Source organism: Ictalurus punctatus, chromosome 2 (assembly GCF_001660625.3).
Source record: "Ictalurus punctatus breed USDA103 chromosome 2, Coco_2.0, whole genome shotgun sequence".
Classification (NCBI taxonomy): Eukaryota; Metazoa; Chordata; class Actinopteri; order Siluriformes; family Ictaluridae; genus Ictalurus; species Ictalurus punctatus.
The window spans coordinates 30,924,647-30,937,146 of NC_030417.2; the positions used below are offsets into that span (position 1 = coordinate 30,924,647).

Genomic DNA, 12,500 nt, shown 5'->3' on the forward strand with positions numbered 1-12,500 from the left:
TACCACCTTCCTGTGCAAACCTGTACAAAGTCCATGGCAACCACACTACTAAACAGGTGCATCAGACATAAAGGAGGAAGGCCACAAAAACTCCACTCCTTTTAAACTGACAGAAGCAAAAGATTTCTTTAAACCAATCCAAAACAGCTGCTAAACATCAGCAAATTGTATAAATGAATTTCTCTTCAGTAAACCACTTTATCCTGGTCAAGGTCATGGTGGATCCGGAGCCTATCCCAGTAACGTGAGGGATACTTTATGAGGGAATGTGGAAGGAACTATGCACGCACACACATTCACACCTAATGTGTGCAACTTATAGTAGCCATTCCACCTACTGGCATACCCACATATTTTGGGAGGTGGGAGAAAACTGGAAAATCAAGGGGGAATGCACATGGTCACAAAGCACCACACAGAGAGCAACCTGAGCTCAGAATGAAACCAAGGACCCAGGATTTGTGAGGTGGCAAAGCTACTCACTGTGCCACCATGGAGCCAACAAATAACATACTGTACTACAGCTGTAGGCAAAGATTTTCTTTTATCAGAGTAAACAGCAGAGATATGACAGGAAGGGTGTGGGGATATCACAAAAGCTAATCAGAGGATATTTCAAGACGGCATACAAGTTTCTAGAGGATATGTACAGTGTGTGTGTGTGTGTATATATATATTTTATATAATATATATATATATATATATATATATATATATATATATATATATATATATATATATATATATATATATATATATATATATATATAAGTCCACATATCCCTGTTAAATTTTCAGGATTTTGTGATTTAAAAAATGTAACCAAGATAAATCATGTCAGATCTTTTTCCACCCTTTAATGTGATACAGCAACAAACAAAATTCAAGTGAAAAACAAATAGAACCATTTTAGAAAAATAACTTTTTTTAAAATTAATACCCTTTTATAATGGGGCATGTAACCATCCTCAAAATTAACCAATCACATCCTTTCCCATTTCTTGTGGGGTGAAAGAAAAAAAAACAACAAAACATCTAAACACCTACATTTGGTCAAAGCATGTGGTCTGATGATACCAAGGTGCAAAAACCAAGATAAATCTCACAAATACCACCATACTCATGTTGAAGCATGGTGGTGGCCGCATGCTATGGGACTGCTTCTCTTCAGCTGGAACTGGGGCTCTAGTCGAGGTAGAGAGAAGAGAAGTATAGCTCCAAATACCAGTCTGTTTTGGCACAAAACCTGCAGGTCTGTTACCCACTTGACTAAACATAGCTGAAGATGAAGGAAAATGTCATCTTCCAGCACTATAATGACCCAAAGCACAAATCTATGTCAACAAATGATCATCTTCAGATGAAGATGATCATTGTTTTGGAATGGCCCAGTCAGAGCACAGCACTAAATCCTATCGAAAAACCTGTAGGCCTCATGACTCGAAGAGGTCTGTGCACTGGAGATCTCCTGACGATTTGATCGATCCGGAGCATTTTTGCGAGGAAGAGTGGAATCAAATTGCCAAATCAAGATGCGCCAAGTTGGTAGACTCTTACCCAAAAAGACTGAGTGCTGTATTATAAGCAAAAAGTGTTTCTATTTGTTTTTCATTTGAATTTTGTTGATTACTCGACCACATTTAAATTTGACAAAGAGCTGACATGATTTATCTTAGTTTCAGCTTTTTGTACATCACAAAAATCTGCAGTATTAACAGGTTAATCTTTTACATGTGATAATAAAGTGCCATCTAACAGTTATAGTCATCTAACAGCTAGATTCTTGTTCCTGTTGTGCTCAGCCATACGTGTATCTGAGCAACTCTTTGACCAGTCCGTACAGGATTTTGTGGCATTTCTTCTGTGATTGTTGTTGCCAAAAATGCTTGAATTTGCTGCGGCTTTTTTAAAAAAAAAAAAATTGCGATGCAATTTCTGGACTTTTTTGTGCTTTAGTTTTGTTTTGTTTTTTTTGTGGAAAATTACTTGAATTGGTGAAATTGCAATTGCACAAAATTGTTTTGCGTGGTCTTTCACAGTGATGTTTGTTGGTAAATGAGACCTTTTAGCAACACATCTGTTTGACACACGTAAATCGAAGAGGGATTTGGCTGAATGCACATTGTGGTGATGTCACATGACACGTCTTGGCTTAAATCTGGGGTAAAATTGCAAGCTCCTCCGAATATTGCGGAATTTGCTAGATTTTGCGTCCTGGAGGGACTGTTTAACTGCTAATGTACTGTATATACTTCCAGTATAAAATTATATAACTGACACTCATACTTAAACAACAAATAACCTCCACTTTTTCTTTGCCCTCTCTCTAGTTCTCCATGCCATGCTCAGCCTTCCTGCCCCGACCCAAACAAAGTGAACTTCACTCCTCACGGAGGCTCTGCCTTCTGTCCTGTCAGTATTCTTAAGCCACTTCTCCCTTCCATGGACCTGCTGTTTCGAGGCCTGTCAGTCTCACCTGTGACTGGCTGCTCGGGCCAAAACCCTGCGCCCTGTCTGTCAACAGCACATCCAGTGAGTGGATACCTGAGTGGGCCCCTCCCAGACTCTACCACCTCCTCCATTTAAAAAGATGTTGGCTATGAGATGGCAACAAGGAGGAAGTGGTAAACAAAAGAGCAATGGACTGAGGTTTTGTGCCATCTCATCATAGAACTGACCAAGTAATGGCTTACCAGTAGTTGTAGCAAGCACTAAGTGTTTTAGATTTAATCAGGAGATATGCGAGAACAAGGAAAAACAAACTCTTACCAAAGTACAGTAGGAAGAGCTCTGTCACGCTCAGGACAAATCTTCAGATTTCATTTGTGAACACACACTCAAACCACATAGGAAATTAATGCTGAATATTCTCGGTTCTATCTTGGTTGAAATAATGGCTCGTTCCCTTAAGCTGCTTTTAATAAGGCTTAGTGGATTTTGAACCTGCACTTACGGAGCATACAGAGACTCCTAGTGATGACAGCCTTGATTCAAAGGAAAAGACATTGTGTCTCACATACTGACTTTTCTAATACAGACATTCATTTTGCTCCACTTGGCCCTCCCTGTACTTGACTGTGGAGTAGACAACTGACAAGATCCCCCCAAAATGGGTTCATTTACTTCAGTCCACTAAATTTGTTTTACACCACAGAGCTGACAATCCTATTATTTATTATTCCAAGTCACCCTTGAGCTTTTTAGCTTCACAGTTATCACTTAGCAGTGAAGTACAATACAAATTATATGCGTTCCCTTTCGTTTAATTGGCCAAATAACAAACTGTCAAATGTCATAAACCTGTATGGAGTTGAACAGTTAGGTTTACTTTACTAAATGATGTTGAAATCAATTGATTGAGCATTCGCGATGATTTATGAGCAATTTTTTTTTTAAACATAAGTATACAATGTCATCTTTGATACTATCCAGAAAGAGCTGACATACATGGATTTGATTAAAAACAATTCTGTATAGTATTCATCTGAACAAACGAAATACTTTCATTCAAAATGGAAAGTAGAAAAAGGCACTGATTTCTTGCATAATACCTTGTATTTTTTTTTGTTAAACTGTATTTTTGATATTCAGAAAGAATATTTTCTTCGGTTTGTCTATTTTCCATGTATGAAAAAGACTTAACTCTTGTGCATTTATCAAGATAAATATCTACATTAGAATGTAGCAAGTACAAGCGTGTTTGTATTATAGCACTAAATACAGTCAGTGGGAATTCGGCTCTGTGTTCATTACACAGTATGTTGGAGTTGTTGGTTTTTGTTTTTTTGTGTTTTGTTTTCTTGGATTTCTTTTTATCTCACATGTACCTGCTCACTCTGATTTATAGAAAGCTTTAGAAAGTAGTAAGTGTGCTGGTGGTTTCTAATTTAGTATTAGATATACCACTAAACCTTTATGGAATAATTTAATTTCATCGCACAGCAGTATTTGTGGGGTGTGTGTGTGTGTGTGTGTGAGAGAGAGAGAGAGAGAGAGAGTGTGTGTGTGAGAGTTTCACACAAAGTAGCAGTGCAGACTTCTTTGCACTTTGCACTGTTTTGTTTTATACAGCCGTAGTGCCATTTTGTAGCTAGAACTTGTCACAGCATCCCAGATTCTCAGGGTAGTTTTGTTCGGATTTGGTTCAGTTGAATTTCAGTTCAGACGATATTCTGGGTGAAGTCAGTTCCCTGTTTTTGAAAATGTAAATGAATGGTTTATCAGGGTGTTTTGTTCATAGTGTTCCTTTGCATCTTTATTTTTTTGTCCACTGAAAAAGGTGCTTTGTAAAATTGCCTCTTAAGTTTACATCCCCCCCTCCTTTATTTGTTATTATTTGTGACATGCAGTAAATCAACAATGTCTTTTCTGATTGGACTGCTGCAAAAAATGTTTGCTTGTAGTATTTTCAGTTTATGCAGTTTTTGGATGACATAAAAGAGTTTTAAAAATTATGCAAACCGTTTCCTGTTTTTGTTAAAAAATAATTCTAATACAAGTTTAACTCCAGGTAATAACTGCTTACTTGGAACTCATTAGTTTTCCAGACACGTATAGTTTTGCTTTGGGGTTTGATAACCACGCCCTTTTCATAATCCCAGCCATGCTATTCGCTAGAGTCAGCGCTACTTTGCCGTATTTGGACCAATCACAATCCTCCACATACAAAGACGTAAAAATTCCACACGCGCTCCGGTCAGCAAGGACCCGCTTAATCTTCAAATAGTCGCCTTAATCAAATGCCTGATTAAAAATAATCGTAAAAAGATTTTTTTGTGTGTTTTGCTCTGAAAAAAAACAACAATAGTCGAGTAGTTTTGTGTAGCTTTATTCAAGAGGAACGACTAAAGAATGGATGAAGAGTTTACTGTGGTATTTTTTGGAGGCGTTAAATACTTCCTGAGTGACCCTTGTCCAGACTAGTAATTTAAACCAGAACCTATCATTTACGCCTGGAAATACAATAAGAGTTAAAATACTACCCGTGCTCCAGCATAATGATATGTTAAGAATAATTCTTTGGGTTTGAGAGTACACTGCTGTAGACTTGTAAACAGAGGATCAGGCGCATGCAGCAGACTCCTGTCGGCGGCTTTGGTCCTTCAGGTCTGACGGGTTAAACATAAACATCAGGACGTCAGAGTATCAATGAGACACTAGACATCAAAAACAGGAGTGCGGAGGATTATTCCCAGCTTTCAGACATTTCTGGACAACTTTTCCTGGCTGATATTAAATCAGTTTAACCCCCCGGGCCGCGTTTCCGAGATGTTTCGGGAAACATGACCGGAAATGTGTTCTAGGACCCAGCTGCGGTTATAGGACACATCCGCGGCTTTGTCAAAAATACATCCATTTCCTGACAGCCAGGTAGAAACAGAGTGAGGTTTATAAACCCCTTTAAAACACTCTCGAGAAGGGGTACTGTAGCGCGTCATCATTTCCGGGCTCGTGCCAGCCGGTAGAGTGGAGCGGGACGCGGGCTCGCGCGCTGCGGGAAGCGGAGCTGGCTCTGGGTCGATGTCGGTGTCCATACCCGGAATAACGCTACTCAACGACGACATGATTGCGGGAAAAGGCGGCGTGAAGGCGTCGCTGTGGCAGAACGAGAGAGTGCGCTTCTTCGTGTGCTTTCTCGGAGTGTTCGTGTGTTACTTTTACTACGGAATTCTCCAGGAGACCATGTGAGTACACCAACCGGTTCACGAGAGCTTTTAGACTTCTAACTAACCGTTTAGTCCTGCTGAAAACAAACAAAACAATAGAAACGGTCACAGAAAGTTTAATGGTTTCCACTACGAATATCACTACAAACCAGCTGTTAACCATTAAAACCACTAGCATTACCGGTCTTTAATGGTGTCCACTAGACATAACATGCCATCAACAGAAGGCAACAAATTACTAGTAGAGACCCACAGGACCATTACAGTTTCCATTAAAACCATTACAAATTCTGTGAGGGTTTCCACAGAAAGTTTAATGGTTTCCACTACAAAACACCATTACAAACAAGCTGTTAACCTTTAAAACCTCTACCATTACTGGTCTTTAATGGTGTCCACTAGACATAACATGGCACCAACAGAAGGCAACAAATTACCAGTAGAGACCCAAAGGACCATTACAGTTTCCATAAGAATAATTACAAATTCTCTGAGGGTTTTTTTTTTTCCAGCCAGCAGTGAGGGAAGTGATTCTGAGGAAATGAGGGAAAAGCTTTTGCTACAAACAGCATGCAAAATAAAGAAAACGAGAACTTTGAGAAAATGAGGTGCTTACTTTGTGTTTGAGTTTTAGTAATATAGTAATCATTTAAAAACGAATCCAAGAGAAAGTGTTTTGAGAACGCTCAGTACATATTCAGCAAGATTAACTGTAACATGAATATCATTCCTGCAGTGTTCTAGAAACATCTGCTGTAATACTGGCTACAGTGTGAAATTTTCTATCCCCCAAACTGCCCTTGCACATCCTTGTGTATATACACTGTATGGCCAAAAATGTGTAGACACCTTACAATCACACCATGCCTACCATCTCCAAGCTGTTCAACCAATCAACAAGCTCTTCGTGGAGTGGTTTACGCTCTTTACAGAGTGGTTTCAGCCCTTCACAGAGAAATATACTCCTGGCCTTACAGGACATTTACCAGACACGCTGTTTGAGGAAGGCCCGCAGTATCATTAAGGACTGCACTCACTCTGCTCATTTCCTATTTGTGAAACTGGCATCTGGCAGATGCTTCAGTTGCATCCAATCTAGAGCTGTAAAAACGAATCGATAATAATCAATTATGAAAATCGTTGTCCATGAATCTCATTATCGATTAGTTGGTCTGAACGTGGTACATTTACTCATTATGTTACTTCTGTTCCGAAAACATGCTTCGGAGAGTAAATACTAAAGTTGTGTCCCAAATGATGTACTATACACTTACACTATGCATTATGTACGCCACCGTCTAGTGCACTGTTTCCACGGACCCCTAGTGGCCAGTGGTGTAATTGCAGGGGGTCCATAGGAAAGTTTTTAAAATGTTGAAATATTATATATAATTTTTTTAAATGTATCAAAATATATTCATGAGATGTTTTCAAATGAATCAATTTGGTTATTCGTGTGCATTCGCAAATATCACGTTAGCTGAGCTGATGATCGTTCACTGATGGATTTATTTTAAATATATTTATAAATGAAATGATAATTTGCAAAAACGTATCAGTGTTAGATAAGTTCAAGTGTCACATTGATGGATAAAATAAACAACAGATAATTCAGAGAGTCAAATTAAATGTCACACCAACAAATAAAATATAATTGAACCTGGTATTTGTACCAATGGTATTTGAACCAATCCCTGGGGAATGACAGGTTCTACCAATCAACCAGGGACTGTAGAACTCAGTGCTTTTTGTGCATCCATAAAAAGTAATGCATAAATAATGTTTTATAAATACATTGTATCATATGTATTATAAATAAATGAATAATATATATTCTGGTGTGTGTCTGGGTTCTTTTCAGTCTTATATAATTGGACAAACAGTTGTGTAAAATTTTAGTCTTAAGTTTATATTTGTAACAATCACTTTGTGGATTTTATTTTAAATAAACGGAAAAAAAAGACACTGGGAACCCCCCCCCTCATCCGATTAATCGAAAATTATTAATAATAAGCCATATAATCGATTATCAAAATAATCGTTAGTTGCAGCCCTAATCCAATCACAGACAACTGAAATGAAGAACAGTTTACACCGGTCAAAAGTTTGGAGACACGACTGAAATGTTTCTCATGATCTTAAAAACCTTTTGATCTGAAGGTGTATGATTGAATATTTGAAATCGGCGTTGTAGACAAAAATATAATCGTGCCATATAACATATTCCTTCTTTCATTATAAAACTAACATTTTATTTACAGAAATATATTTTTTTTAAATTGACGACTCGGAGCGAAATATTCTGAAAAGCAGCCAGTAAGAGTCCAGTGTAGGTGTGAACTCCTTTAATCCTGTTTGGTAAGCATCTTGGGGAAATTCCTCAAGAAATCGGTTGAGAAAATGCCAAGAATACATTTCTGGAAATTCTAGGTGAAAAGGGTGTCTACTTTGAAGATGCTAAAATATTAAATTATTTTGATTTCTTTTGGATTTTTTATCACAACATAATTCCCATAATTCCATTTGTGTTATTCCGGAGTTTTAATGACATTATTATTATTATTATTATTATTATTATTATTATTATTATAAAATGTGTGTGGGGGGGGGGGGTAAAGAGTGTGTCTAAACTGGTTATGTATATCTCCAAGCCATCAGACTACTCAACTGCCAGTACTCGTTCATTTAGCACTGCGACACTTTATTACTGCCACAGCCGGTCCTTAGATATTGACTATTTATATTTACCATTTAATATTTATTGTACTTGTGTTTCCTGTTCCGCCTTCTTTAATAGCACACGTCACTTTTACTCTGCCATTGTACATCACTGTCTCATTTGCCGTCACATCACAGCATCGTCTCGGCCTTAATGTCCAAATATGTGTTTGTTCATGTCAGTAAGTGCTTTTACTGTCAACGTTTAAATCTGAGCCTCGTCACAAGCATTTCAATGCCCGGTGTACCCAGTGTAACTTTTCAAATGACAAACAACCCACTCTTGACTCTACAGAAGTCCAGAAAATCCAGCAAAAGTTGTTTTCTCAAGATCGAATTCATAACTTGGAACTTCCCAGGAGAACGTGATAGCACAATAACACCTCACAGACAGTAACCTGAGCTCAGGATCTCAGGTGATCCTGCAGCTGTGAAGTGGCAACACTACGTCACTGTGCCACCCAAAAGGAAACATAACTGTTGAATCCCTTAATGTTGCTCCTTCCTTAGAAAGATATTTTTTTTTTAGAACATCTCTCTTAAAAGTTTCTTATATTATCAGTACTTATCATGTAATAAGCTGAAAGCAAGAATTGCTGTGAGGAAACGTGGTGTAATGAGCCAAAATAAATCTTAACTAGCATGTTTGGGTGTAGCTCTGCTTAACCTAAAATAGATAGTGGTTTCACTTCGTTCTGGTCAGCAAGGCAACTTTTTGTGCGAGTTTGATAGGTGTGTGTGTGTGAGAAAGTTATAAAAATGCTAGGAAGGACAACAGAAATGGCAATGTAATGTGTTTACGAGAGTTGCATATGACACAGCCAAAGCGTTTACACTGTAGTTCCCTATACAGAGAAATGGAGATGAATGTTCTATGATTTAGGGGCCGTCTAGAAATTATTTTGAGTTGCAGCTGGACACGAAAGGAGTGTTCAAAATCATGTCTTCAAGCAATGTCATACCTAAAACATGATCACCCAACGCTTGTAAAGATTCTTTGCAAATTGCTGGATCTGGAGGCCTAAAATTTTAATATCTATTTCTGCTCGTAACTGGGACACTGTGGAATCCTGGGAAATGAAGAAGCAGACACTGCTGCATAAGAAGCATTATCAGCAGATTTCAAAAAGTGTCCAATATCTCCCGCTGACCTAAAACCCGTGATAAACTCCTACATTAACTATAAATGGCAAACCAGTGCACCATGAAGAAACTCCATGAAATCAGCCCTATTGTTGGTAAAAGAAACCTTTCTCTGTTTTCAAATCGCCAGATGGTCTACACCTGCTGTCGAATAGGTCGCTCCAGGATGACACACAAGTTTTTAATATTTGGAGAAGACTCGCCAACTGTACCGTTTTCCAGAATGCATTATCGTTGAAACGTGTTTTATTCGACTGTACCGGTCTTAACCCCGTGAGAAACCTTTTATATTCAGTCAACACGCTGGAAGAAATTTTTAACAAAGTCAAACCTAGTGCAATTTTAGAGTTTTTAAGAAAATTGTTTTTAGAGAGTCCCTTAGATATTTCTCGCCGTGAACATAGCCATAGAAGCTGGCATGGCGTTAAAACACAAGCAAACAACACAAAATGAGTGAGAACCACCAGCCCTGCAGTAAGGAATGTAATCTTTTGTCTTTTTCTTTTTTTAAAAAAAATGAACAGATGGAAATGCATTTTACTGCTCACACAATTCTTCGTTACACACCGACACACAAAAGAAGAAAGTAGTTATTGCACGATTGCATGATTCATAACTATAAATAGCACCGAAAAACAAGGTGATTCTAATAAGGCCATCTTAAATAACTAGTGTAAGTTCAATACCACAGCCCATATTTATACATGAGTGCATCTATTTCCCTAAATTAGTTTGGTTTTCAGAAAATTCATGTAATGTAAACCCCCCACCAACCATCGCCCCACAGCTGTTCCTCAATGTCTAGAGTCAGAAGCCTAATCCTCTGGAGGAAAAAGCTGTTGTGCCAGCCTAGCTAATTATAACACATGCAAACAGTACTGGAACAGTAAGGCCAATTCTTTTGTTTTTTCCTGTACACTAAAGACATTTGGGGTTGAGATTAAAAGATGACTGTGAGACGATGGATCAGAATTACATGGTAGGTTTTGTTTGAACCCACCCATATTTCAAGTGATCGGAAATATTGGAACACGTGGCTTCTAGGTGTTTCTTGTTGCCCATGTGTGCCCTGTTAGATTGGTTAATTTACACGCTGAATGTCTGCTCTTGCTTTGAGCCCTAGGTTTCAACTGTGAAGCCTGCATTTGTTGTTAAAAAAGGATAAGGCAATATGAAGATCAGAGAGAAAAAAGAGTGGAAATTGACCACTTAATACAACAATGTAGCATGTCCTGAAAAAGAAAGAAAGAAAGAAACCATTGGTGTACTAATTACCAGACATGGAACAGTTCAGGTCAGCCAAGGACGACAACAGTTGATGAGAGCTGTGAAGAAAACCCCCAAAAACAACAGTCAGTGACATCAGCAGCAACCTGCAGAGGGCAGGGGTGAAGGTAGCACAATCCACTGTTTGAAAAAGACTTTGAGAACAGAAATGTACCACACGGCCACGAAGTGTGGAGAAAGAAAGTATGCTCATGGTCCAAAACATACGAGCTCATCGGTCAAGCAAGGCTTGCATGGCTCACTAATCTTTATTGATGATGTAAGTCATGATGGTCTGAACAGAATGAATTCAGAAGTTTACAGGAACATTTTATCTGCCAGTATACAGAGAAATGCATCCATTTGGGAGGAACTTCATCATGCAGCAAGACAATGACTCCAAACACACTGCCAACACAACAAAGGACATCGGGGGGAAAAAGTGGGAGCTTTTAGACTGGCCAAGTCAATCATCAGACCATAACCCAGCTGAACAGGATTTCACCTCTTGAAGAGGAGACTGAAGGAAGAACCCCCCCAAAACAAACACCTGAAAGAAGCTGCAGTAGAAGCATGCAAAAGCATCACAAAAGAAGAAAGCAACAGTTTGGCGATATCAGCGGGTCACCGGCTTGACACAGGGGATATGTAACCAAATATTAAGTGTTTATTTACGTTAACATTATGTTCAAATACTTTTGCTCACCTATAAATTGGGTGCTCTGATACCACAGGTGCAATGCTCAAAGTTGTTTAACAAATCTAGACGTAAATATGTGTAAATGAAGCTGCAATTCTAGTCTATTGTCTCAAATATATCTTTTAATCTCAAACTCAAATGTCTTATATTAATAAATAAATAAAAAAAACAAACCCCCAAAAGAATTGGTCTTGCTGTTCCAATACTTTTGGAGTGGGTTGTATAATAGAAGTAAAAGTATGCAATTTAATTATGCTTTTTTTTTTTTTGTGGGCATGTTTTACAAAAAATTAAGTGCCGAACTAAAGGTGTGCCTCGGCTTTTCCTTTTCGTTCCTTGTTGTTTTTCAAAACTTGGCCAAAGACCACTTATTTTTTTCAGTTTAATTATTAACAATAGAATTATTGTCCATTCACGCGGATGTTTTTCCTCTGTGGCACCACACACACACACACACACACACACACAGAGCATGAATACAGGCGGTATGTCTGGAGATATATTTCATTGAGTGTTGATCTTCAGGCAGTATTCAGTACTTTTATTACATTTTTTTTTTTTACATAATTTTTGCATGACTACAAAAGTGTGATGGCTAATGGATTGGCTCCATTTGATGAGCCCACCCTTTAGCGCTTATACTTTATTGTCAATTTAACACCAACCAAGGATTTGCCTCTTTCTGATGCCTACCATTGTAGGACTTGTGAGATCTTATTTCACGAGCGCTCTAATGATTGTTCCCTGTATTAGTGTGTTGAAGAGGTAGGAGTGCTCATTCTCCGGTTCTGTAACTGTAACTTCATCCCACAATATCCCTTTTGTGTTTCAGCACACGAGGAGACTACGGCCAGGGGGAGAAAAAGGAGAAGTTTCGCTACGCCACTACACTTGTATTCATCCAGTGTATCATCAATGCTCTTTTCGCCCGTCTCTGTAAGTCCGCCCCTCGTATCACTGTTCATCTCCCCACCTATTTAACTTTTCTACTCACTCCCCCCACCCCT

The 12,500-nt window shown here is 38.4% G+C and overlaps 2 protein-coding genes across 3 annotated transcripts in view; both read left to right on the forward strand.

Annotated features, from left to right (window-relative positions):
* The window catches only part of fam117aa (family with sequence similarity 117 member Aa), an 18,111-nt gene extending 13,657 nt beyond the window's left edge, over positions 1 to 4,454 (forward strand). For both annotated transcript variants that reach the window (XM_017452642.3, XM_047162735.1), the window contains one exon: positions 2,331 to 4,454. In XM_017452642.3, coding sequence (XP_017308131.1) covers positions 2,331 to 2,586 — 256 coding nt within the window. In that variant the 3' untranslated portion in view covers positions 2,587 to 4,454. The remainder of the gene's footprint in view (positions 1 to 2,330) is intronic.
* Positions 4,455 to 5,094: 640 nt separating this feature from the next.
* Positions 5,095 to 12,500, forward strand: part of slc35b1 (solute carrier family 35 member B1) — a 17,757-nt gene continuing 10,351 nt past the window's right edge. Inside the window, exons 1-2 of the mRNA XM_017452629.3 lie at positions 5,095 to 5,684; positions 12,326 to 12,429. Of these exons, the coding sequence (XP_017308118.1) occupies positions 5,521 to 5,684; positions 12,326 to 12,429 (268 nt within the window). The 5' untranslated portion in view covers positions 5,095 to 5,520. The remainder of the gene's footprint in view (positions 5,685 to 12,325; positions 12,430 to 12,500) is intronic.